The 26,937-nt window shown below is 60.0% G+C and overlaps 1 protein-coding gene across 4 annotated transcripts in view; it reads right to left on the bottom strand.

Annotated features, from left to right (window-relative positions):
- GTF2IRD1 (GTF2I repeat domain containing 1) overlaps positions 1–26,937 on the bottom strand; it is a 102,565-nt gene that overhangs the window by 45,231 nt on the left and 30,397 nt on the right. For 3 of the 4 annotated variants that reach the window (XM_034988683.1, XM_034988685.1, XM_034988684.1), the window contains exons 2-14: positions 23,639–23,767; positions 21,174–21,315; positions 18,567–18,722; positions 16,643–16,826; positions 15,862–16,172; positions 14,779–14,868; positions 13,104–13,187; positions 8,104–8,287; positions 4,449–4,474; positions 3,478–3,586; positions 2,539–2,576; positions 1,931–2,011; positions 1,199–1,288 (exon numbers count right to left, since the gene is read on the bottom strand). In XM_034988683.1, the coding sequence (XP_034844574.1) occupies positions 1,199–1,288; positions 1,931–2,011; positions 2,539–2,576; positions 3,478–3,586; positions 4,449–4,474; positions 8,104–8,287; positions 13,104–13,187; positions 14,779–14,868; positions 15,862–16,172; positions 16,643–16,826; positions 18,567–18,722; positions 21,174–21,315; positions 23,639–23,761 (1,618 nt within the window). In that variant the 5' untranslated portion in view covers positions 23,762–23,767. Of the gene's footprint in view, positions 1–1,198; positions 1,289–1,930; positions 2,012–2,538; positions 2,577–3,477; positions 3,587–4,448; positions 4,475–8,103; positions 8,288–13,103; positions 13,188–14,778; positions 14,869–15,861; positions 16,173–16,642; positions 16,827–18,566; positions 18,723–21,173; positions 21,316–23,150; positions 23,360–23,638; positions 23,768–26,937 lie in introns of those variants that run through there. The other variant, XM_034988687.1, reaches the window with a different exon arrangement.

Raw genomic sequence — 26,937 nt, 5'->3', positions numbered from 1 at the left:
AGCAGGCTTCCCAACGTGGGGCTCGATCCTAGGATCCTCAGATCATGACCTGAGCCAAAGGCAGACGCTTCATGACTGAGCCACCCAGGCACCCCTCAAATAAATAATCTTTAAAAAAAAAATAAAAAACTTTACCTATAGTAATTCTTGCTTTCATTATCTATAATAAATACAGAACATCTGTTGATAATGGTTGGAGATGGGAGGTGGGTGCACGAGATTCATTAAACTACTGTTTTCAATTTTGCATGTTTTTGAACATTTCCAAAATGAAGGTAAAAACACAAAACCTATGGAGCCCACCCCCCCACCCCCCACCCCCTTGCTGCTATCTACCTGCTGGACCAGTCCTCTTGGCTAGGATTTACAATAGTCTGTTTCTGTCTTTGTCCTCATTCCCCTGCAGTTTATCCTCAACCCCATGGTCAGAGTAAACACTGTTAGAATGTCCCTCGTTAGCTCCAACCACCCTCCATGAGGAGGTTTCTGTCTCCTCAGAGTCAAAGCGTCCACTCTTTCCTTTGACATATGTGCCCTGCACAACCCACACCATCACCTACCTCCCCACCTCACTCTGCGCCAGACACCCAGGCCGCCTTGCTTCTCCTTGGACATGCTAGGCATAACCCACCTCAGGGCCTTGGCACATTCTATTCCCGCCACCTGGAAAGCTCTTTCCTGACACCCAATGGCTCCCCCCTCCTTAAGGTCTTTGCTCCAAAGTCACTTTCTCAGTGAGGTCCTCCCTGACCACCCAAGTCCTGTAATAACCACTGCACCCCTGCCCCTCACACCTCCCCCTTCTGGCTTTGTGCGCCCCCAGTGCACTTACCACCCTCTAACTTTCTATTTTACCTAGTGATTTGCTTACTCTCTGTCTCGCTGCACTGGGAACACAGGCACCTTGGTGTGTTTAGTACACTGCTCTGTCCCCAGCACCTCGCACAGGACCTCCTGGTACATAGTAGGTGCTCAGTAAATAGTTGTTGAACAAATGAACAAGTTAATTCACACGGGGGCTCGTGGGAAAGATGTAGAAGCCAGACTTAATATAAACCAAGGCCGACTTCAGGTTTCCAGAGAGGAACCTACCCCGCACAGGGAGTCAGGCACACACTGGGTTTCCTCTGGGGGGCTTCTTGGCCCATCCTTCTCCCCGTTACGCCCCAGGGAGGTGGGTTCCCAGCCCATTTCTTACCAGTCAGCATCTCCATCCCGTAACCAGAATCTTCTGAGGGCAGATGCCCAGGCATTGAGTCTGTCATCTCCTCAGAGGTGGGTGAAGGGTCTGGAGACAAAAGGACAAGAGCATCTTCTGCTTGTCCCACACTGTCACGGTCCCTCCAGGACCCCCAGCCCCACATGCCCGCAGAGCAGGACCCTTAAAGGAAGCCATGCCCTGGAACTCTGGGAGGACAGCTTTAGTGACCAATTGTGCTAGAGGCCAGGCGGGGGCCTGAGGCGGGGGAACCCCACATTGAGCCTCCAGAGACCACATACACCCTCTTTTTCACAGATGTGGAGACAGAGGCTCAGGGGCTTCTAAGTCTGGAGTCAAACTCAGACCCTCCTATCCCCATACCTTTTCTTCTCCTCCCTCCTGCCTTATAAATCCCAGGGGAGCCAGGCCTGAGCGGGAAGGCCTGGGTGGGGGGGCATCTTTAGGAAGACCGGAGCCGAGAGACGGGCTTGCCAGCGTAGAGGGGAGACCCGGCTGCAGAAAGTGCATGCCATATACCCCATTGGAGGGGTATATGGAACCAAAACTAGAGAAACAGTGGCCTGGAGACCCCTTCTTGGCCCTCAGGAGACAGAGGGGATAGCCCAGGAGGGGACACGGTGCTTCTGGCCAGTCCAGGAGCGTGAGCTGCTTGATTCCTGGAGGTTCATGTGGGGCAGCAGGGCAGCCCTTCAGACACCTGTCCCTTACCTGGGACGGTGACCTGAATAATATCTAGATCCTCTGGCTCAATTTTAATGGGCCTCAGCCCACTCAGCTCCCCAGAAGTTCCTGCGAGGAGGGAATGAGGGATCTAGTTAGGTGTGGGCCTGAGCTTTGCTGGACAAAGCAAACCATTCTAGAACATTCTTACGTCTGTGCCTAGTTAGTAATGCCCTGGGAACAGTCATGCCGGCCTCAAGCTCCTGCCCAGCCCAAGAGCGGAGGGTCACCATGCAGGCCCTGAGTCCCGTCCTGGTATCTCCAATTTATAGGCCTGGTTACGGAGGCCCACAGAGGGAAGTCACTTGCCACGGACACACTGGGAAACAGTGGTGATGCCGGAAGCCAGGTCTCCCGACTCCCCATAATGCCACCCACATCCCACCAGCCCCTCCAGCCTCCCAGTGAGCTCCCAGCATGCTCTGAGGCCTGGGGGGTGGGGGGCAGGGATGGGCAGGGTAGCTCATTAGTATTCCAGGCTCATGGGCTGAGCTTGCCTCCTTCCTCCCCAAGGCTGCTGGGAGGGGAGACAGGGGGGTGCTGGTGGACACCCTCTCACCCCAGGACACACACAGCGGGGTCCTGCTCCTCCTCACCTGGCCCACAGTCTTCAGAGACACCATTCTTGTCTGACCTGTGGGAAGGAAGGAGGCCAAGAAACGACACGGCATCAGCCCTAGCTCTCCCCTCCGGCAGAAGCCCACGGTGCCTGCCAACTCCACACCCCCGACCACATTCACTCCCATCCCCACAGGGCAGTCCTCCCTACGGGAGAGAGGTCCAGTGCAGGGTCCCCCAGGACAGCAATCACCTGCCACCCTAGCCAAGATGCTGCTCCCTACCCTGAGGTGAACGGTCTGGGCGTCCACCTTCCCTACCAGTTGGGAGCTCCCGAGGCCTGGCTCGGGCCAGTATGGGAGCCCCACAACTTAGTACAGTGAGGTTCCATCAGGGCTTGCTGGGGGGATTGAGAGCTGAGGGACTACCAGCCTGGAGAGGGTATAGAGGTCTGGGAAGCAAAAGTGGGCAGGGCCCCTGGATGGATGATTCAGTGAATTCACAGAGCACTGTGGGGGAGGCCTGGGCTGGACATGGTGGTTCTGGAATGAACGAGCCATCCCTGGCCGCCAGGGGCCCAGAGCCTAGGTGGGGGGCACTGTGGACGGTGGTGACCAGGCCATGAGCTGAGGGCAGGGCCTTGTAGACACGCAGGACAAATGCCTGACCTAGTCTGGGTGCCAGGGAAGGCTTCCGAGAGACCAGGCAACCTCTGGCTGGATCCTGAGCGGGCACAAGAGCTCTCCAGGTGGAAAAAAATCGGCAGAGTCTCTGTTCTCCTCTGTCCCTTCGGATTCTCCCTGACCCACAGTGGGGTGAGGACACAAAGGTGTGTGTGTGTGTGTGGGTGTCAGGAGCCACTGGGCACGGCATCCTCTGGCCAGCCCCAGGCCTTGCTCCCCCCCGCCCACCCGCAGGTAACACCACCAGACCAGAGTCGGGGAGGCAGTGGGCCAGGAGCTGGCGTGGGGCCTTACCGAGCAGTCCCGGGCAGGTCGAGGACAGACGCACGGGAGATCTCTGTAGAAGTATCCTCTGGCGGGCTGGCTGGCTCCAGCTTCGTGGGGTCTTTGGTAAACTTGTTCCCTGGGCGGAGAGGTGGGGGCAGATCAGGGCCAAGGCCCTCTAGCCTCCTGCCTGACTGTGGGGCACCTGGGCAGTGACCTGTGCGAGGTTCTTGGCGGCACCCCTTGCATATGGTCTGGGCTCTGCCAAGCCAGAATGGGTCTTGGGTAGAGAAGGAACGTAGGCCCCGATGCCAGAGGACGCCAGGCATCTGGGAGGATTGCAGGAGGAAGGAGCAGCCAGAAATAACTGTCCTGGCCTCACGTTCACTATTAACGCTGAGGGCGCCCTTGGGAAAGAGGCCAAGTGGCCCCCAAGGCCGGACTACAAAACCGTTCTCTCATATAATTATCTCAAGAACTCAGAGGAAGATCCTTCTTATTACCCGCCCCCATTTCACAGATGTGGAAACTGAGGCCCATAGGATCCTGGCCAAGGTCACAAAGCTGGTGGGAAGGAGGGCCGGAACCAGGACCCAGCTCTGTCGCACCCCAAGATCTGTGCTCCCTTTGCTGCACCAGGCAGAGCCCGATTCTCCCTCCTGGGAGGCGTGCTGCCCACTGGTTGGCACCCCTGCGCCCTAGGTTTGCGGCCAGACCTCACTGCTGACCAGCTGGGCTTCAGGGAAAAGAGCAGAACCCACTTCATGGGAATGTTCAATGTGAAATTAAAGTAAAACTGAATATGCTAACAGCTTAGAAGAGCACCTGACACCCGCTGGTGTTCAGCGCATGTTAGCTTTACTATTCCCGAGGGGCTGTCTGCACCTGGGAGCTGGGGGCTGTGTCTACCCCGGAGGTGGACGCCGTACCCAGGCTCCCTCCCCGGCCCGGGGCCCCGTGCTCGGCAGCTTCAGGATGGACTAGCTGGTCCCCACACATACCTGTGAAAATTCGCTCATCAAACATCCTGGGGAGAGAGGAGAGACTGGCGTGAGGGCAATGCAGGCCCGGGGGCCCCCCAGGCTCACGGACAGGCCACCACGCAGACCACGGACTGGAGGAGGAGTGGCTGGGGGCCTGCGGCCATTTGGGACCCCGGCATCACCCTGCTCAGCCTGGAAGTCTGGGCCAGGAACAGGAGGGCAGAGGGAAGGTCGGCGAGGAAGCTGGGGTCACCCACCCCTCCACCTCCGGGGGGGGGCTGGTGTTCTTTCTGTTCCATCCCAGCCCTCCCACCCCACCTTGATGGTACCCAGAGGGTTGGGGAGCTGCCAGTAGCTGGCATACAGGCTCTGCGGGCCCCCCCAGACCAGCCTGGACCCAAGAACCAAATGATGCCCAAGGCGGGCCCAGCGGAAAATTCAAACAGAGGCTCAAGTGTGGGAGGCAGAGTTTGGCTCCCCCGCTGCTCCTGGGGGCCCATGTTTATCTGGGGCCCACGAGGCTGAGAAGCAGTCACAGGAGCGACTCTGGGGAAAACCGACTTTCTGAGACCTGCTTCCTCAGCCCCACCTGGGGACGGGGAAGCTGTCAGCCTCGACTCTGGTTTTATCACCAACAATGTTACCTATTTATCAGCAAGCCCGAGGGGCAGGGGCTCGAGACAGCATGGGGCCTGCCTGGTTTCCTGGGTGGGACTGGCAGGCAGATGACAGGGAGGTCGGATGTGGCTCCGGGCCTGTGACAGATGCCCTCACGGGCTGCCTGGCCTGGGAGGCCCGCTTGACGGGCGCTGACCGGGCTTGCTGTCCATCTTCTGAACACATCCCAGACTTCTAGGATCCCCTCCAGACACTCTTTCCCTGCTAAGTCCTGCCTCAGGTGGAACCTACGTGTCTGCCCTGCAGGTGGAAACTTGGATCCTCTCGCTGGGGGGCTGGTGTCCTGGTGGGAACTGGGGTTTTGGAGGCCGGGGAGCCCGCCTACCACCGATAACAAGACCCGTAGGCCTCACCAAGTGGCTTCTCCCCTTAGCCTCCCCCCACCCCGCAGACACTTGGGCCGCGGCAGAGACTCCACCCGCTGGCTGCTCCTAAGCCCTTTCTCCCGACTCATTTCTGCCAGGACAATCTCGAATGCTCCGCTGACCAGGCTGGGCTGGATACCAGTGGCAAATGTCCGGAGGACTCTGAACGGAGTAGCCGCTGTTCTGTGCATGCTGCTCACATCCAGTCCTCTCGTCTCCCATCCGCGGTGTGAGGCATGGACAACCACTAGCCCCATTTTACAGAGGGCGAAAGTGAGGCACAGAGCAGTTAAGTAACTCGCCCAAGGACACACAGCTGCGAAAGGCAGGGCCAGGGCTCAAACTCAGGCTATCAGCACTGACGCACTTCACCACTCCTTTATACACGAGGGAGAGGGGAGGTCAAGGAAAAGGACGGTGTTTATTGAGCATCTACTATGTGTCAGGTGTGTTATGTCTGCCTCCTCATTTTATGCTGAGAAAAATCGGGGGGGGGGTGTGAATGCATCAGTGTCCTTACTTTTACAAATGAGGGAATAGGCTCAGAAGAGAGGCGCTATTCAAGGTTATGCTGCGAGTGACTTTAGGCCCAATCTGCCTGATGCCAAAGCTACCTCCTCCAGGAAGCCCCGCAGGCTTGGCGCTCAGATGACACTGACTCAACATCTAGAAATCCGTTGTCCTCTGATACCCTGGACTCATCACAGGAGTGAGCCCCTCCCGCCCCCATGACTGGTAGTGGCCTCTGGGGACAGGTGGGGACGCCTGCCTGCAGTCTGTGAAGTTCCCAGTAGAGCCCAGTGAAGGGCTGGGCCTGTGCGAGGCACGCAGCAAATACTAGGGAAGATTTAAATAAGCTACGGTTTAGACTGAGGGAGATCAAGGTCAGCCACGGTGAGGACCCAAATCCCATGGTCAGGCACACACAGGGACACTGGGGTGTCCCTGCAGCTTTCTTCTTACCTAGCCCCCCGTCTGCCTAACAGACTTAGGCAGCAGCAAGAGAGATTTGAGCTAGACAACAGGAGGCACTGCCTGACGATTGATTTCAATTCACCTCCAGAATGATTTGTCAAGTGGCCCCCAGTCAGGGTTGTGAGGGCAGATGCGGTCCCACTGCCACAAGGGAGCAGGTGAGTCTCCTCCTCCTCTCAGTGGGGACCCCCTTTCTCACCTCTGTATCCTCCCTGGCGAGCCCTCCCTGGCCCGTGCTGACAACTCTCAGGTTTTTTTTTTTAATCTCTGACACAGATCTCTCTCTGGAGCTTCTGACTTCTCAATGTGGTCTCCAAAAATTCCATCTCCTGAGCACCCCCAAGTTAGCATACCCCACGTGAACTCCCCACCCCACCCCTGCTTCCCCCAATCATACACTCAGACACATGGGGTGATCCTGGCCTCCGTGCTCCCCTCCACACCCCCACATCCCAGCCACTGGCAAACCCGGCCAAGCTCAGAATCCACCCCAAATGCAGCCGCCTCTCTCCCTCCGCCCAGCAGGCCAGCCCGGCCCATGCCAGGCCTCCTCCCAAGTCTCCCCACCTCCAGGGCTTGCTGCCCACCTCCCAACCTCCGCAGCCCTGCTCTGGCCTCCAGCAACCCTGCAGAGGTCCTTCCCACCACTCAAGAACAGCTCTGTGCTCTCAGAGTGGATCCCAGGCCCCTGCCCACGCCCAGCCTCCTTGCACCCCTGGGCAAGTATCTATTCATTCATTCATTCCACACATACACACTGGGTGTCTATTACTACTACGTACTAGGCGCTGGGGGTTCAGCGATGAGCCCAACACAGTCCTTGCCCTCAGTCCCTGTCTTTAGTCTAACAAGCTCGCACGTGAGCAGACGCTGGGAGCGCACCCTCACAGAGCTCCTGGACAGATGCCTGGGAAGTGGCCAGCACAGTGTTGCCTGGAGGCAGGGGGCTGGACGCCACAGCCTCTGGCCACCCCTCCGTCTCTAACCATTTAGGAGGAAGCATCCCGGGAAGTCTGAGCATTGCCTGCAGACCCTGATGCTTACTGGGTGGTGAGTCCAACCAGCTGTGAGGGCAAAGTCCCCACTGGAGTCGGGAGCCGAGGCTAGGGGATGGGCAGTAGCAGCCCCCTCCTCCCCCCCACCAACCCTGGGGGGCTGCTGATATGGAGTGCATCGTGTTCTGCCTTCTCCCACCCACCCACACCTGGGCCAGGGAAGCCGGCTGCCTGGGAGGACAGGGAGGGCGGTCCAGCCACCAGCAGGTAGGGTAGCCAGATGTGGGGTGTGCAGGGGGGAGAGGCCAGGCAGCCCCACCTGAGCTCCCCTCTAATGGCAGGTAAGTTCAAAGGCCTCAGGTCTTCTTTAGGGGGAGGAAAATGTCTCTTATTAAGACCTGACGGAGGGCACGCACGGGCCAGGCATGGTGCCTCCATTTCCCGTTCAGGCCTCAGAAGAGGCCAGGAAGGGGGGGCCTGCACAGCTGCGTGGTTAAGGAGCCCGACCCCTCTCCCAGGCCCGCCTGTTCTCTTGGCCGAGTCTGAACCCATTCATTCCAGCCCTGCACCATCATCACCCCCCTTCATGCCTGCTGTGGTCCCCTGCCCAGCCCGGACACCCTGGCACCCCGAGCCCAGGCCCCACACCCCACCCTGTACCTCTTAATGATGAAGTGGATGCTGTGTCGCTCCTCCAGGATCCGCTTCAGCTTGGGGACCCCGTAGGTGCAGGGGCGCTTGAAGGGGATCTTGTCTGGGATGCCCACAATCTCCACAGCCTCTGGGTCGCAGGCAATCTTCCTGTAGGGGACGGGGACCATGTGGTCCAGGCCCAGGGCTTCCGCTGGAAGGGCAACGGCAAGGCTGAGCATGGGACGGAAGCGGCAGGACATGCGGGGGCCCCAGGGCCGCCGTCACCATGACCTTCCCCCGCCCCCCTCCCCTGCACATGGTGCTTCCTCTTGAAAACTGCCTATGGGTTCCCATCCCCCTCAGCGACAGCTAAAGTCCTACCTGGGCTTACGAGGCCCCACGTGACCGGGACCCATCACCTCTGACCTGATGTCCCTGCTTTCACTGCTGTCTTTCCAGCCTCCTTGTTGCTTCCCTAACAGGCCAGACACAACACCTGCCCCAGGGCCTTTGCACATGCTTTTCTGGCTACTGGCTCTTCTCCCAGATCACCATTCACTTCCCTTCCTCCCTTTCCCCATTCAAGTGTCCCCTCCAATGTCACCTCATCAGCCAACAGCCCCCTCCATCTCCCCATGACACATCCTGCTCTGTTTTCCATCCCCCATTTACTGTGACCTGACACTATAAACATATTCGTCTGTACGCTGGTTCACTGTCTGGAACGTCAGCTCCAAGGGAGCAGGGAGTGGTCACTGCTCCACGGCTGGGATCTACACAGGATGGGACATAGGCTAGCTGCTCCCTGCACTCTATGAGCGAATGAATGGCTGAAGGAAGCTTCTCGGCAGGACTCCTCCAGCCCCCCAGATGTGCTCTTTCCTCCAGGGAGGCAGCTGACATTCTTCTCACTCATCAAGGACAGAAACGAGACACAGACAACTTTGCCAACAGCAATGTAGACAGAATCCGGGCTTAGGAAATGGTGACTTGTTCCTTTCTTCCTTCCAGACCCTTGGGTTCGGTCTTGGGCCACCTTAACTATTCACTTCCATCGCACCTCCAAGTTCCCACTCATTCAGGTACCAAGTACTTCTTGAGCACCTACTATGTGCTGGATGGTACTTTCTTGGGTCCCCGGTTCTCCCAGGGCCTGGGAGGTCTCAGGAGACCTGAGCAGGGCTGGTGGTCCACTTCCCTCCTGCCTCGTCCCTCCAAACTTCCCCAAGGGTCCCGCGTCCCCAGGCGCTTCCTCAGGCCCCTCCCCATCCTGGCCCTGTTCCTCTGCCGGGGCTTTGCCTGTGTCCCAACAGGTGCCAGCCCCGAGCTGGCCTCCCCTGCGGCCACACCCTGGCCGGGACGCGGCAGGGCTGCCTGGGGCCCTCCCTGGCGCGCCATCAAGAACTGTTTTTCTGTTGATGCAGGCCAGGTCTGCGTCGGCGGCTTTGGCAGCCAGATCCTACTGTGAAGCCACACTTAGCTCGTTGTCAAATTAAACCCTCGAAATCTCAACAGCTGTCAAACCATTTCTTTCCCCAACCCCCCACCCCAAGCCCCAGCCAGTGAGGATGGCTTCGGCAAGTCTCTGTGCATTTGTCTCCACTCGGGTTCATGTCATTGGCTGGGCCTGTCTCTTCAGCCACGAGGACACCCAGCAGACAGAAGGTGACCCCCCCCTGGCCTCCAGCCTCTGGCCCCTGAGAGGGGGAGGCTGCAGCCACCAGGCAGGAGCCTCCGTCCCTCATAGAGACTCAACCATCTCCCAGGATCCCCCCCATTTCTTCTCCGTTTTATTTTTTCCCCCGCTGCACCCCCAGCCCCATTGCTGGCCCACTTCACCCAGAGCTGGTGGCTGGAAGGGCAGACCCAGGAGCAGGATCCGTTCGTCCAGGGTCTGCGGGATGCGTCAGGCTGCCACACAAGGTCCTCACCCCCAGGGACGTCCCCAGTCCTCCTGGGGAGCTTCCTTCTCCCCAGGGCAGCTGCAGGGGAAGCTCAGACGGAGCTCTGGCCTGAGAAGGGGCAAGGCCTCAGGCACTCCAAGCCCAGTGCTCCTCCTTGGGTTTGGACGCGGCGAGGCCAAGTGCTGGCATCCACAAAAGGCTCAGCTTTCTGGAAACATCCAGAGTACACAATAGGCAGGAAGCCTGGCGGCTGCCATGCCAACTTGGCTGAGGCAGAACGCTCCCAAGGCAGTCGGAGCCAGCCCTCCCCAGATCCCCTCCCCCTACTGCCCATCCAGCTCGCACCTGCCTGTAGGGGAGGAGAAGGGGAGGAGTGGGTCGGCCAGAGAGACCACAGCAAGGTTATCAAAGGTGCTCAGGCTATCCCAGACTCCTCACCAGGCCTCTAGAGCCCTGCTCAGCCCCACCCCACCCCAGAAGGTGCAGGCTGCCAAAGCCCCAGTGTGGATCAAAGGGCACCTCCTCCATGAAGCCACCCCTGATTCCTCAAGCCTGTGGAGACCTCACCCTTTTCTGAGCTGTCCTGTCTTTCCGAGGGCCCCCACCCCCGCGTATTACTGTACACTGTCTCGTCCCACTGCACGCTGCTGAAAACACCTGGAGACACATCTTCAGGCACCTGCCGAAGCACCTTGAGACCAGCGTGGGCCTCAGCGCCTGGCACAAGGTTGGGTGGGGGGAGCTGAAAATGCGTGACTGGTAAGTGAGCGAACCAGTAAATGCATGAGAAGAGAAAAGAGGGGAAGGGGCAAGTGTGACAGGTGACCCAAGAAGTCATGTGGTCCTCAGCTCTGGTTCCTGGCTCGAGAGCTCCCAAACCCCCGGTAATTTCCTTGAGTGACAGCGCTGACGACAGAGTCCTATTTTTCCTAATAAACCCTTCAACCCACCCGAGTTTATGATAACGAGGGGCAGGCCCCCAGCACCCTCAGGATGGGGACCGGTTGCCAGGGCAACCAACTACGTGATCAGAGGGTTGGCACTTTCGATCCTCCCCCCACCCCACCCCCAGGAGGGGAGAGGGGCCGAGATTGAGCTAATCACCAGGGGGCGATGTTTTTTTGTTTTTGTTTTTGTTTTTAAGATTTTATTTATTTATTTGAGAGAGAGAGAATGAGAGACAGAGAGCATGAGAGGGGGGAGGGTCAGAGGGAGAAGCAGACTCCCCGCCGAGCAGGGAGCCCAATGCGGGACTCGATCCCGGGACTCCAGGATCATGACCTGAGCCGAAGGCAGTCGCTTAACCAACTGAGCCACCCAGGTGCCCCAGGGGGCGAGGTTTTAATCAATCCTGCCTACTTAATGGGACCTCTGTAAAAACTCAAAATGTGGGCTTCAGAGAGCTTCCGGGTTGGTGAATCCATGTGCCAGGAGGGTGCACCCCCAAACTCCACCAGGACAGAAGCTGCTGCTCTCGAGACCCTTGTGGACCTCACTCTATGTGCCTCGTCACCTTGCTGCTCATCTGTACCCTTTATAATAAACAGGTAAAGACAGATACAGTGTTTCCGAGTTCTAGCTGCCCTTACAGCGGACTGTCCGAACCTGAGGGGAGGTCATGGGAACGGTGGATGTGGAGCCACGTTGGACAGAAGTGCGGGTGCCCTGGGGACCCCACCCCTAATTGCGGGGCCGTCTTGTGGGACTGAGCCCTTAACCTGCGGGCTCTGCGTCGCTGCCAGTGGTCAGTGTCAGGATTGAACTGTAGGACACCCAGAGGGAGCACTGCTTGCTGTGGAAAACCCCCTCTTCGGGTGTCAGAAGTATTAGAGAGAGGGTTTTCCTTTAGCGAGGCAGGAGGGGAGGGAGGAAGACGGAGAGAGAGGAGAGAAAGACAGGAGGAGAGAGAAGAGGGTAAAGCCCCACCCTGTCCCTTTTGCTTCAGGTGAGAAGGCCAAGGTTAGAGAGGGAGGCGGCCAACTCCTCCTGGTCGCCTGGGGCAAGTGGCTGTGGACTCCCAGTGCAGTGCTCCTCCTGGACCTTGTGTGTTTAGGAAGCTCCTAGGGTCCCTGCCCTCCTCTCTGTCTGCGGGCCTGGGTGGCGACCGTCCCTGCCCTCCCTTGGCCCCATGGGCAGAGGGACTTCCCCACAGCGGGGTGGCACCATTCGGGGGGTGGTGGGTGACACCAGGGGATCCATGGGGACGTGTGTCATGTCCCCGTACTGAGAGCCACCCACCCAGACAAGGGCTACACCATGGCCATCGCCTGCTGGGAGCTTACAGGGGGAGCCCCATAAAGGCCGAGTGAGCAAGGCCTGCCAGGGAGACGAGAGGGACAGGTGTGGGAGCGCACGGCGGGGGTGCGGGCGAGTGGTGTCCGAGCACCCAGAGCAGGACGGTCTTATAGGCCACCTGGTCCTACCCCTGCCTTCTAGCCAACGGTGGCTTCACATTCCACGCAGCGCGGCACAAAGCGGGACCACGTGGAGGACACACCTGCCCCAGTGCTCCCCCCACCCCCCATGTGCAGAGAGGGCTGACATGCGTTCTGGGCCCTGCGCGATCCTGGGTGCCGGGGACCCACAGAGGGGCCGGCGCAGTCCTGCCCCCCCACCCCGGGGAACAGACACAGACAAGGCGCATCAAATGCAGGATGTGCAGCAAAAAGGAGCCCATCAGGGCTCTGGGGACCCCTCCTGGCCCAGCCTGAGTCTCGAGGAACAAGTGGGAGTCTACTCCACAAACACGCAAAGGGCACATCAGGCAGAGGGCCCAGCACCAAGGCCAGGGCTCTGGGCGCAGTCTGTGGGGAACATGCAGCACGTGGGGCCGCCGGCCACTCTCCCAGGTCTTCCCTGCAGGGTCCCCCCTGCCCACCCCGCCGCATCCCACAGGTGAGTCGAGTTGGGGCTCTGCCATCAGTTCCGCCCCCTGGAAAAGTCTGGAAGGGCAATATTGACAGAACCACCCCCTACCCAGACAGGAGATGACATGAGCGCGGCCGGTGAATGGGTGCCAGCATATGGCTCCTGCTGTCATGTTAGGGAACACGAGTGATTGCCACGTAATGAGATGCTCAACACACTGCCGAGGCCACGCAGCGGGCCGCACCGCCCACTCACCATATCTGCTGTTAAACAGGATCTGCACGCACTCCCGGAGCGTGTTGATGTCCTCGGTTTCCTTTATGAAGGCGTCCCACTTCTCTATCAAAACACAAGAGGTACGAGTGAGGGCGGGTCGCGGCAGGGAACCCACGGCCCGGCCGCCTCCCCCTCCACTGGACCCTCCTAGCTGGGCCCGGGGGCCCCGGAGACGGCCACACTGGAGGCCACCAGGCTCTCTCCTCCAGAGTCCCACAGAGGGGCTCAGCTCTTCCGCTCACTCCCGCCTCGGCCCTTGACATCCCAGCCTCCTCCAGGAGGCAACCCTGCCCAAATCCAGGGTGCTTGGGTGGTCCCCCCACCGCCGCACCCTGCTCTCTTCTCTCACCTCTGTCAGCCCCCAGGAGCAGTGCGGATTACGCAAGCTCAGCCTGGCCCTCCTGGGTGTCTCCTGCCCCCATAGGCAGGGGGTGTGAGTAAAGAGACACAGAGTCCTGGTCTCAAAGGCACTAACCCTCATGCCTTGTACACCCGGCCTTGGCCCTGTGGCCTCGCTCAAACCCCCAGCCCTGCTGGCCTCTTCCACGAAACCAGAGCCTCTGCCTCAATTTACTATTAATAACTAGAGTCACCATTTGGTTCATTATGATACCATTATAAATGCCATCTTTAATTTATTTACTTTATTATTTTTGTTGTTTAAAAGATTTTGTCAGAAAAAGAGAGAGAGAGAGCAAGAGCGAGCACAGCAGGGGAAGGGGCAGCCAGAGAGAAGCAGGCTCCCCACTGAGCAAGGAGCCCAAAGTGGAGCTCGATCTCAGGACCCTGGGATCATGACCTGAGCCGAAGGCAGATGTTTCACCAATTGAGCCACCCAGGGTTCCCCCATCTTTAATTAATTATTAAGAGCTTATTTGTCCTGAGTATTTTATACAGAATATCCTATTTAATCCCTCATGATATCTTTAAGCATAGACAGTATCCCCATTTTTCAGGTAGGAAAACCAGGCTCAGAGAGGCTGAGTATCTCTCCTGAGATCACCCAGCGAGCACCCAGTGAGATTCTACCGCAGCTGGTACTGCTTGCCCACCATGGCCTCCCGAGATGCCACTGCACCTGAATCTCCAGGTCCCCTCCCTGCCACGGATGGACCCTGTTTGGGACAGTGGGGGGGTCTCCACTCTGATCCCAGGGGACTAGGTCTTCTTAAAGAGCCTCTCACTGAAGGCGAGGCCAAGACCCCCACCAGGCATAATTGCCGGAGAGTCTCCCTTCCTCCCTTTTGGTATACAGGAATCCCAAATACGGTGTGGTACTTTTAAAACCCATCCACATAATTTTTTGATCCTCTCGTCTTCAAATGGCCTTCAGCAGCCGCTGCCGGCATCCTGAGTCCAACCTCATGAGAAAGAGATCCTGAGCCAGAAGCACCCAGCTAAGCTTCTCCTGAATTCCGGACCCACACAAACTATAATGCGTAAACGCTCACTGTTTTGAGCTAAGTCCTGGGGCAGCTTGCTACACAGCAATACCCAACTGTTACACTCTGGTTTTACTCACACGTCCCTTGTGCGGAGCCGTCCCTCCTTTCTCCCACGAAGACCCAGTGGACGCATTTCCATTTCAGGACACACCACCCCCAGCCCCGGACCCCCCACTCTGGTTGGGGTGCTGCTGTGGACACCGTCCTACCTGACTTGTCATGGACAATGGAGAAGAGGATGCGCTTTGAGGCGTGGACGTTCTGGATGAGAGGACCACCGGGCCCGGGGGGCTTCTGTCCTGGACAAGGGAGAGGAAAGGTACAGGTTCAAGGTGGGCCCCCAGATCTGGCCTGGGTGCAGAGACGCTGGCTCTGGGGTAACAGTCTCATCCACCAAGGAGACCCCCGAACTCAGCCCTGGGGTCGTAAACTCAAGACAAGTTCCCTGCCCAGAGGCCTGAGACATTCTTTGGCAGAGTCTGCTCTCCAAACGGCAGATCAGGGAGGCCAGGATGACGATGTCCGAGGACAGGTGGGGACCCCCATTTAGGTGTCTAAGTCCCACTCCGCTGCTCAGCCCAACATCTGATGGGAAAGGCGGGGGAGGGAAGTCCCTTTTGCTCCTTCTCCTAACGGTAAGTACAACTTATAAGCACCTACTACGCACCAAACACTGGACTCTGCTTTAATACAGCAGCTCTCAAGGCTGAACACCCAGTGGAGCCACCTGGCCGATTTAAATACACAGATGGCTGGGCCCCCAGCCGCCCCCTAAGCTTCAGATTCAGCAGGATGGCAGCAGGGCCTGAGAATGTGCATTTCTAACTTGCCTTGTCATTTGACCGTGGTAATAACCTCGTGAGAGGTCCTACTGGCATCTCGACTTTAAAGCTGAGGAAACTGAGGCTCAGGGAGGTAGAGATTTGCTGTGGGACACACAGCCTGGTGGAAGAGCCAGGACAGGAACGTAAGTCTTTCTCACACCCAGTTGTTCCTTCCCCTATGCTTTCAGTACCCCTAATCCAGGCTGGGTATGTCGTCAGTGCTCATTAAATGCTTGTGACTGATTAGCCTGCTTACTCCCTCCACAGACTCCTCTGTGGGGTGCCCTCGAACATCTCTCGGTCCCAGGCCAATGATACTGTTCACAGAGGTCCTGTCCCAGCCCCTTGTCCCGACATGCCTCCTTTAGCCTGGAGTGGGCCTGAGCACCCCCATCTGCCCAGGGAGGGCGCCCCCCCGGAGTGATCTCTGTCCCACCCCTGGCATCAGGGGTCCCAGCAGCACCTTACCACAGCACTCGGGGAAGTCTTGGGCCCCAGAGGCCTTGGGCTCAGGCCCGGGCCGGCCAAGGCCCAGGTCGCTGGGGGCAAGTGGGCAGGCGGGGGCCTCCTGCTTGAGCTCTCTCGTGGTGTGGTTAGGGAGTGAGGTGCTGTACAGAAAGCTGGCCACAGTGGACGAGGTGCCGGTGGGGGGTAGGTCCTGGGGTGGCCCCTTGGGGGCCTGGCCGTGCAGGCCGCAGTCCCGAGACCCCTTGGCTATCAGGGAGACACCGTTCAGCTCCACTAGGGCCTTCGAGTCCCGCCCGCCATCCTCAAGCGGCCTGGGTGAACGAGAGAAGGACACGTGACAGCTTTATACGCCTGGCCAGCCAGGCCCCAGCCCGCCCTCTGCACAACATGATGGCCTGTGAGGTACACGGGCCAGGAGCTGGTCCCCATTTTACAGCTGGGGGTCCAGGCCCGGGGCGGGGTTGTGATGTGCCCAGGGCCACACGGCTGGGCCACTAGAGGAGCTGGGCCCTGCCCCTCGGCCCCCGTGCGTCCCACGCCCCCATCCCGTGCTCAGATCATGCTCTATGCCTGGGCATCTGCCTCACTTCCATTGCCGGACTGGGAGCTTTTACAACCGGGGTCCCCCGCGGGTGTCTGAAGTCCCCTCCCCGTGACTGGGTGAGTGGCCCCAGGCTGAGCCAGCATGGGAGCAGATCACCCTCCCTAGCCTGTCCTGGCCTGACCCTCATGGTCCAGCCACCCTCCCTGGGCCCACTCCCAGGCTGACTACCTCACTCACCTCTTGAGCTTGAAGCGGATCCGGTGGCTATGCTCCAGGATGGCCATGAGGGCCTTGGGGTCATAGTCGGCCGGCCTCCGGAAGGCCAGGCCCTCGGGGAGCCCCTGCACGGCCAGCAGCCCCGGCTCCCTGAGCAGCCTCTCATAGGGCAGGGGCACCACGCTGGCCCTTCCCAGGGCCTCGCCTGTGGGGGAGGGGGTCGAGGAGAGGGTCTAGTATGAGAGGGCAGCCAGGCTGGGCCGGGGGCCAGCCTTGCCCCAGAGCTGGGGCCATGTTAGGTCACTCCCTGTGGTGCCGGGTTCCCAGGAAACTGGACCCCATGGGCCCCTTCCCTGCGAACGTCCCACAGAACAAGGCCCTGCAGGCTGAGCGGGGCAGGTGAGCGCTGGAGGCAGGCCCCTCTGTCTGCACCTGAGGGCCGGGGTTCCCCCATGGCCGGGGTTCCCAGCTTCTCTCGCCATTCTCCCCTCTCTGGGCACCTGGGTGGAGGGCAGAGCAGGGCGCGGGGCTGTGGGCAGGAGCTCAGGAGGAGCCACGGGGGAGAGAGAAAGGAGGGCGGCAGAGACGGCAGGGAAAAGAGCCACAGGGCGGAAGGGAGGAGGAGAGGGAGGTGAGAGGAAATGGGAAGAGCAGATTCAGAAAGAGAGGAAGCAGATAGACAAAAGGTGGTGGGGATGAGGAAGGGGTGAGTGGAGGGGAGACTGACTGGGGACTGACGGGGTGGGATGGCCGAGGGGCCTGGGCTCAGGAACGCCTGTTGTCACTCCCACACTGCAGCCCCTCCCGGAGCCAGAAAGAGGCCGCTCACCTCAGATGTCGCCCGAGGTGTGCAACTGGGGGGGTGGGGGGCAGGGCAGAGTGGGCAGGGGTGCGGGGGGGGGGTTGAGGGCACGAACCCTGTAGCTGGCAAAGCCAACCACATGTGACAAGTCCTCCCATCCCAGGTGACCAGTGTGCCCACCCCGGGCCTCTGGGCCTCCCATCCCACCTAGGCCTCCCCCTCCTGACAGCAGGAGGTTCCTCAGACCTTTGCTCCACAGAACCAAAGGCTGCAGTACAGAAAGGAAGAAAGTCAGAGCTGGGACCCTTAGGGACCAAAGGGACCTGCCCAAGGTCACCTGGAGACCACGACGGCTACCACTGGGCCAGAGATTCTGCAACTGGCCACTTGTGAGGGAGGCTAGGCCTGCCCACCTCCCCCAGCCCTCAGAGGAAGACTTGGCTAACTAGCGAAGTTAGCTCTCACTCAGTCATTCAACAAACACCCTGCCGCTGTCGGCCGCTGTCGCTAGGGTTGGTGGAAGGGGCAGGCACAGACCCCGGTCCCAGAGGGCACTGGGCTAGTGAGTGGTCAGAGCACAGTGGGTGCCCCTAGGGGGGCACTGAGCCAGTAGCGCGGGCTTCCCAGAGCTGAGCCTTAGAAAATAACGCGGTGTCCGCCGGACAGAGGGGAAGGCAGTCGCGAAAGGCACAGTGGTGCAGAGGCGAGGTGTGAAATGGAGCCAGAGTGGGCCGGAGAACAGGAAGCGGTTTCGTGAGGCAAGGCAGCATGGCTGGAGGGGAGCAGGGACCGGCCACTGTGGGGAGGGCGACGGGGAGCCCCCGAGGCCGTGGAAAGAAGAGCTTTCTGGTCAGACTTGTGCTTTAGGAAGACGGCCTTGGTCACAGGGCAGGTGGGGACAACAGGGAGCCGGCCTGGAGGCAAGGAGACCAGGGCGAGCCCAGGGCCATTTCCAGGCGAAAGGTGGCAGCGACCAGGGGCCAGGGCCGGCCCGGGGCGGTGTGGACGGCGGTTCAGGAAATGGGGCTGGGGCAGAAGAGCCATGCCTGGGGATGCAAGATGAGGGAGGGGCCGCCTCAGCAGGGCGGGGACGGGGGCTCCCACCCGCCTGGGGGCCCCAAATGGAATGAGGAAGGATCTTACTATAAAGAACATCAAACACCTCCTCTACCATCTTCCGTAGAAGGTACACGTCCGAGCCATGCTCCAGGGAAGACCGAGGGATGTTCCGGCCGCCACCCTCGCCCCGCGACACCTTCTTGGGATGCTCTGTCTCTGGCTCCTTCCAGGGGGCCCCTCCTGTGGGACACAGAGCATGCCGGGCCAGGATGAGCACCTGTCTCACCCCTGCCCAGTGAGCTGAGATGTCCCTGCCCCGTGCTGAACCCTGCAGCGGGGCACTCAACATGGAGTAGAAAATGAAGGAAGGAAGGAAGGAATGAAGGAATGGAGGAATGAATGACGAGTGAGCAAGCCCTGCCCCAACCCCCTGCCCAGGGCCAAGGCTGGTCATCTCTGAGTTCCCAGTGCCTCGCACAGGGCTTGGGTCTCATCCTGGTCACCTCTAACTTGCTGTGTGACCTTGGGCAAGTCCCTTCCCTCTCTGGGCCTCAGTCTGCGAGCTCTCATAGAAGACCAGCTGGCGTGGCTCAGAACCGGGGTTCAGCCAATGTCTGTTCCGTGCACCCCTTTCTGTGCTCCAACCCCAATGCTGTCTTAAACAGTCGAGGCCCCAGTTTTCCGCTCTGCCCCGTGAGGAGACAATGGGGACCCCAGCAGGAGGCCAAGGGGCTGCAAAGAGGCAAGTTCATGCCAGGCTGGGCCAGGGTGGGGCCCTGGGAGTGTCAGTGGACCCCTGGATAGGGAGATGCTAGACACTGCACTGGAAAGGGGACGAGGGGAGGGCCCGGAGGCCCCCTCGCAGCTGGGAGCCTGCTCCTCTCCGGGGATCTGCGGAGCTTGAAATAAACCAGCTATAAATAGTCGCCCTGCTGGGCTCGGGAAGCCAGGTGCACCTTCCGCAGGCCCCAGCCTCGCCAGCCTGGGGCCACAGGACCCGGCCACTGTCTATTCTACCCTGGGCCAGCCCCCACCCAACCTCGGAGAGCTGGGCGGGGGCGGGAGCGGCTGGGGAAGCAGCCGGACCCCAGTGATGACATGCCCAGTGCTGGGGGCAAGCCTTCCCCGAAACGGCTGATGGAGGCCCCAGACCCCGGGTGTAACGCAGACGTTAATAATGGCAAGGACAATGGCTAGCATTTACTGTGTGTGAACCCAATCTCAGGCACTGTTCTCGCCTGTATGAGATCGACTTAATCCTCAGATCGACCCTCGAGGAGGGCAGCACTGTCCTCCCCTTTCATAGACAAGAAGGTTGAGGCCCAGCAGCCGGCAGGTGGCAGAGCCGGGACGGAGCCCCAGACGCCTGCCTTCAGGGCCTGCTCTTAACCCTAAGAGCTCAGAGTCCCAACTTGTGGGCTTGAGCAGCTGCTCAGGGACTGGCCTTCAGCGCTGCAGCCAGGCCCTAACCTTGTAGGGCCTAATCCACCAAAAAGGTGAAGATGACGAGCTTACCAGGAGCACGGATGGAAATTTAGGACACGAGAAGCCGGCACAGTGTGGGGAGTAACCACAGGGGTTGGGGCGGTGGGGCGGGGGAGGATTGGCGACTAGGGGTGGGGGGCACAGACAGGGGCCCGGGCAGGCGGGAGGAACGTGGACGCGGAGGCTGGGGAGGCGTCTGCCGGCAGAGGAGAGGAGGGAGGGCCTCCCAGGTGGGGGGACAGCAGGGACAAAGGCAGAGGGGAGCATGCACACAGAGCCGGTGAGCTACCACTCAGCCCAGGACCGCCTGCAGCGAGGGATGCCGGGAGGGGTGACACAGAGGCAGGGGCTGGGTTACGAGGGTCTAAAGGCCCCAACAGTAGTGTTGAGGAGTTGGGGGCTTCAGAATGACCCCCCTGCTTCAGGGCTCCCGGCTCCCAGCTCTGAGTGCTGTTCTCTTTTGCAAGTGACCAGGAACCCCTGGCAGGGCTCCCGGGGGGAGTAGGGGGGGAGCGTCCTGCTACACCTCCCCCATTCTGAAGGGGTGCAGCACAAAGAGCACGGGTTTCAGAACAGAAACCTGGCCTCCGTCATGTGCGGCTGTGTCTCCCTGGGCAAGTGGCTCATGCTCACCGTGCCTCAGTTTCTCCCTTGTAAACTGGGTGCGGTTTCCTGAGCCTGCTGGGGAAAGTGAACAGAGCACGCGGCCTGGCTCAAAGCAGTACTGATCGCAACACCACTAACCGCTCGAGATATCAAGCATTCCCCTCGTGCTGCCGGTGTCCTCAGTCACTTCGTCCCCAAGAGCCACCACGAGGGGGCTCCAGATCGTTACTATAGCAACGACAGTGCCTACCTCACAGGGTTGACGTCGGGATAACTGAGTTAGCGTGGCGAAAAGGGTGCTGCACACAGCAGGTGCTCAATAAGCGTTAGCTGAACAAGGGCACTGGGTCCCTGTGTGTCAGAGGCAACACCAGGCCTCAGGGTCCCCTTCTGCCAACGAGCACGCGGACGTGTCTGGGTCTGGCCCGCCCCGGGGTGGAGTCAGCTGGTCTCTATGGACTGAGGGGCTGCTGGAGAAGTCACGCCCCGGTGACGCCACACTGGGAAGCCCGCACAGCCCCCAACACAAGGCCCCCTGGAATTGCTCTGGGGACCCTCAGGGACCGCAGGCCCCACCCACTGGAGCCCTGGGGTACTCACGGCAGAACCTGAGGAAATCTGACTGCAGCTCGTTCCGTGTGTTCAGGAACATTCTCCCCTTCTCGGTGCCCACCACGAAGGCGCTCTCATCATGGACAGCAACACAGGCCACCTCTGCATTCAGCTTGGAGAGCGCCGAGCACTGCAGGGGGAGCGGGGTATGTGAGCCGAGAGGAGGTCCCCCAGCTCTGGGGGTGGGATGAAGCTCCCAGCTGCCTAAGATCCCACCAGCAGCTCCAGGGAGAGGTCACCCCTCCACGGTTCTCAGTCGGAGTCTGCAGGAGGAAGGAGTGAATGACACCCCCCACCCAAAGCTTGGCCAAGGTCAAGGGAGAAGACAGGTCATGGAGCCCCCAGAAGAACAAAGACACAGGGCCCCTGCCCTTCCCTCCTCCCAGGTCCTCCTGGCTCTAGAGGGGTTCCTGCCTGAGGCTTGGCCCCAGCCCCAGAACAATCCTGTCTGGTTTTCTTAAAGTCCTAAATGAGAGGAGGTGAGGCGGGGCGGCGGGGGCGTCCAGGAGAATCAAGGCTTGAGCAGATCCAGGTTTCAATCCCACATCAGCCACTTCCTGCTGTGGGACTGATGCACGTTACTCCCCTCTCTGGGCCTGATCTGCAGAATGGGGACAGGCAGCCCAGCTCCCAGGCTTTCAATGGGCTTGGCTGTAGGGATTCAGCGAGGCCTGGCAGGCAGGAAGGAATCTCTAAACAGGGGTATCTCCTGTGGGTTCACAAACAGAGGTCATTTTTGCAGCCCCAGACTTGAGGGGTTGGCAGGCCCCCTGCACGGGAAGCCCTAACACAGGGGCCCTGCAACCAAGACCACCAGCATCTCAGACCTCCGACCTAGATCAGCAGAAGATCTCTGCCTGCAAAGCTCTCAGCATGCATTTGGCGCCCTGTAAACACTGGTTTTTATGAGAGTTTGGTAGCGCTCTGTTGGGCAGTCAGGGAGTCTGGCTTCTCATCCCAGTTCTGCTGCTGTGTGACCTAGGACAGGTTCCTCAACCTCTCTGGGCCATAATCATGCCTCTCAGCTTCAGCCCAGAGTCACTCTGCTGAGGAAGCCGGGGACATTGTGGAGCTGAAAGGCCTGTCCCCGGAGACCTCCTACGGTGAAGGGTGTGTGTTGATTTCCTGCTAAGATTAAAATAAAAACCTGCCGCTCGCTCTCCCTGTGGCAATGCTGCAAAACGTTAACAAGCAAAGGAGACAAATAGAGTCAGTTGTTCCCAACACACGAGTGGCCATCCGAGCTGGAGAGATACTTACTTCCCTGTGTGGTCACTCTCCAGGGAATCGGCTTCCCCAGAGGCACAAAGAACGGGGCTTGGAGGAAAGGCCTGGAAGAGGGTCTGCCCCACAGCCCCTGGAGACCACCCAAGGACCCAGGCCCCAGCCCTGGAGGATGCCAGCATCCAGTCACTGCCGAGCAAGGGTCATCATCACCCTTGGGGTCCGTCAGGAAACCCAGGAAGGGACCTAAGGACAGGGGAGCAGGTCTCATCCCCGCCACCAGGCGAGCTACGGGGGCCCTGCTCCTCCTCCGAGCCTCTGTAACGCCCTCTAGAGCAGTGCTGCCCAACAGAACTTTCTATGAGGATGGAAAAGCTCTGTCGGGGCGCCTGGGTGGCTCAGTCTGCCTTCAGCTCAGATCATGATCTTGGGGTCCTGGGATCGGGCCCCGTGTCAGGCTCCCTGCTCAGTGGGGAGCCTGCTTCTCCCTCTCCTTCTGCCCCTTCCCACCCTGCTTGTGCTCTCTCTCTCTCTCTCACTTTCTCTCTCTCAAATAAATGTAATCTTAAAAAACACAAAACACAAAACTGGCCATGCTGTGTGACTCCAGGCAAGGTGCTGCCCTCTCTGAACTCCAATTTCACCATCCTAACATGCAGGGGTGCAGCTAACGGACGCCAGACAGCTTCTAACACCCCCTTACTCTGTCCCAGAACGTCCCCCCCCCCAGGAAAAACCTACAGGAAAATGACATTATAATTTCCTCATTTGGAATAAACCACTGCAGGCTTAGGTACGTAAGCAATCGTGCCAAAGGAGTGATTTACGAGGCGTTTCTCTCTCCCGGGCCCGAGATGCAGTTATAGCTCGTGCTTTAACATCGGGGATTACAGCTTTCTCATGAGTCAGGTCCTTTCCTCGGAGACCTGTGACCTTCCCAGGGATGGGACCTGAATGGCAAAAGGTGATGAAATGAGGATGAGGGGTGAGGGGACCAGGGGCCCAGGGCCAGTGCTGAATTCCAGGGCTGGATTTTCACATCCTTGGCCCCACTCAAGCCTCCCCCTGCCTCCCTCCCCCATGTAGGCAGATGGGGACAGTGAGTCCCAGGGGGTCGAAGACCCCTCCCTCCCTCCCTCCGCCCGAGGTGGCAGAGGTGGGACTCGAGCTCGAAGTCTGCTGACAAAGGCCGGGACTTCCGCCCCTCCGGGGCAGACCGGGGCACTCACCATGGAATCTAACGCAGACACGAGGCTGGTGATGATCTCGTCTTTGCGGGTGAAGGCGGAGCTCCAGCGGTCAGGCCCGCAGCTGTTGGCGGGAATGTCGCAGCGCTTCCCCAACAAGGCCATGGTCACCTGGATGGAGGGAGGCCGCGGAGGTGGGCGTGTGCCCCAGGGCGTGGCCCCCATGCGAATGCCCACCCCAACCCCGCCAGGCCCTCAGAACCCCAGGGCCGCCTCTACTTCCAGGGTGGGATGAACCAAGGGCTGGCCTCCCCTTTCCCCAAGGGGTTAGACGCATGAAGGCATTAGAGCCCCCCCGCAGGGCCTAGTTAGGGAGGAGGCCGCACACAGCTCCGGGCAGGCACGGGCACACGTGGCAGGGTAACTGAGGAGTGTGCTCGCTCCACGGCATGTCCCCCAATCTGCAACTCCAGGGCTGAGCCCAGTACCATGACCAGTCCTCCTAGCACCTCAACTGCCAACTTTCCCCTGCACGTAGCTCTGGCCGTGGCTCTCCCTTGCTCACACACCCTCCATGGCTCCCTACTGCCCACGTTAGCTCTGCACTCCTGCCCCTCGCCCAACTCCCCCTCTACACCCCACACTCCGGGTGCTCTAAGAATCACCGTCCCCCAAACATACCCACGTCCTTCATGGGGCCCCAACTGTCACAGGTTTCCCTCTCCCTGACCCGAGTGGCCTTTGGGTTCCTCTGTCATCTGCCGACAGCCCACTCAGCTTTTAATTGTCACCCCTGCTGAGAGGGTGCCCTCAATGGCCCCACCTCCTGCCCCTTCCCGCCCTGGCTGGGCCAGCTGTCCTGGCTGGCCTCCCACATGTCCCCAGGCTCCTCTGTCACAGCTTTCTACCAAGCTGCAATGGGCAAGGCCACTGTCCCGAGGCCCGCGAGCCCCAGTCTCAGAGGTTCAGAAAGATAGTGGAGGCCACTTCATCTCAGGACAGGGTTCCCCCAAGACAGGACTTTGCCCCATTGTCATGAGGCTCCTGGAGGACAGAGGTGCACCCTCCCCTTGCTGGAGTGCCCTCAGACCAGGGCCCAATGCCAGGGCTCGAGGCAGGGGACAGGCCTGCTGCCCTTGCACCACCTGGTCCAGCCTGGGCACCCACTAGACACAAAGGTCAGCCTCTCCTGCATCCGGTTCCGTCCTGCCCCTCCCCTACCAGAACCCGAGGAGGCAGGTCCGGGGGGCCACCCACAGGCTGCCCCAGTGCCCTTCCTCGAAGGCAGGGACCCTCGGTTTCCCTCTCTGGGCTCAGCTCCCCTAATGCTCTGTGCACGGGCCCCAGGCCAGGTGCTGGCAACCAGGTCAGGGGTGCGAGCAGGGAGCAGGGCTGAGGGCCTCAGAGTCTATGGATCCTGGCCTCCCTCCTTCCTGCTGATGGGGGGTGGGGGCACCGGGCAGGCTGACAGCTAGGCCCGATGTCTTAAAGGGTGCCAAGCCCAGAGTGTCTTCTGCCACCGCAGCTGCCCCCTGGACCATAAGCTCTGTGAGGGCAGGGACCGGCTTGCCAGTCACTGCTGCACCCCCAGGGCCCAGCTCAGGGCCCGCCGTGCGCAACGGGCCAAGGCGGGGCGCGGTCCACACCACAGACTGGAGGCCTTTCGTGAGTCGTGGAACCGGTGATACGGAACGAGTGCATCACACATAACAAGGTGCGAAGTGTCCCAACTGCTGTTGTGGAAACATACAAAGGAATTAGGAAAGCACTCGAGCTTGGCTCCCACCTCAGGTCTGGCCCGAGTCTGCTATTTGGCTGTGAATAAATATTGATTTTAACAACTGGCCAGTCAGCAGTTGGCCAACATGTGAATTGGGTTCACTTCGAAATGTTTACAAGATGTATTTCTTCAACCAGGTTGCAATTTTATAAATGTTTGAAGTCCACAGCATTAAGGGATGTGTGACAGGCCATGTAGGGGACATCCTCATGGGGGCCACAGGCAGCCGGTGGCCAGAGCCTGGGGCCTTGTGCGGCACAAAGCCCACTGGAGGGTCCACCGTGTGACCAGCGGAGAGGTTTGCCTGCCTGGGGCGCTTGAAGGCTTCTCCCCTCCCTTCAGCCACCCCCTCGAGCCATTCCCAGAAAGACCTCAGCCTGCCAGCCTCCCGGCCCAAATTGAATCAGGGCAAAGCAGGAGGCACCAGACAGCCCTGGCCTCCGGGCCGCCCCAGACAGCTGGTGGCTCCTTCCTGCAAAGTCCTAATCCATTTAGGAAGGAACCAGGGACGCAGGGAGGGAAGGATGGAGGGAGGGAGGGAGGGAGGGAGGGAGGGAGGGAGGGAGGAAAGGGGGGCTCGGCTTGGGCTAGCCCCCAGCTCCTTGTCCGGGGGAAGGTGGATGCACTTCGGGAGGCGGCAGAAGACCCTCCTGCAAAGGCCCGGGGCCTCTGGGAGGGGGCGGGCTCCATGCGGCTGGAGCAGCTGGGCATGGGCCAGAGGCGCAAGAGCCCTGGGGCCGGGAAGAAAACCACCCCATAAAACCAACAAACTATGCAGAATAGAGAACAGGAAGATGAGAGCAGTAAACCAGGAGGCACTGAGTGGCCAGCATAAACAGAAGAGCGTCCCGGGGGTCAGGGGGTCGAAAGGGCGGTGAGGACGGGAGCCACTGTGGAGCCCTCGGGCGCACAGCACAGAGGCTAGGGCTGGGCAAGGCTGGAGGCACCCAAGTGCTGCTCTGGGGCACCCAGGGGAGGACACGAGAAGCGTCACATCGGGGAACAGGCAGCTGGCTCCTGAAGCAGGGCATAGGTGGGGAGCAACTGTCAGCGACCCTTGGGTTCCTCGGTGGACAAGGCCTGCAAGGGCCAGGAGGCGAGCAGGGATGCTGTGAGCAAGCATCCTCTCTCCCCCGACAGACACTTCTCCCGAGGCTGCCAGGGGGCCACCCACCTGGCTTACCTCCCACCTCCCGGACATTTGCCCTGCTGGCTATGACCAAAACCCAACCGCCGGCACCGACCGCTAACCCCACCTCGGGCACTGATCGCTAACCCGACCTCTGGCACCGACCGCTAACGCTGACCTCCGGCACCGACCGCTAACGCTGACCTCCGGCACTGACCGCTAACCCGACCTCGGGCACCGACCGCTAACCCGACCTCCGGCACCGACCGCTAACGCTGACCTCGGGCACCGACCGCTAACCCAACCTCGGGCACCGATCGCTAACCCGACCTCCGGCACCGACCGCTAACCCGACCTCCGGCACCGACCGCTAACCCTGACCTCCTGCACCGACCGCTAACCCGACCTCAGGCACCGACCGCTAACCCTGAC

This window comes from Mirounga leonina, unplaced genomic scaffold (assembly GCF_011800145.1).
Source record: "Mirounga leonina isolate KUSES-001 unplaced genomic scaffold, KU_Mleo_1.0 Mir_454, whole genome shotgun sequence".
Classification (NCBI taxonomy): Eukaryota; Metazoa; Chordata; class Mammalia; order Carnivora; family Phocidae; genus Mirounga; species Mirounga leonina.
The sequence above is the reverse complement of the archived record's forward strand: the minus strand, read 5'-3'. Positions and strand labels throughout refer to the sequence as shown.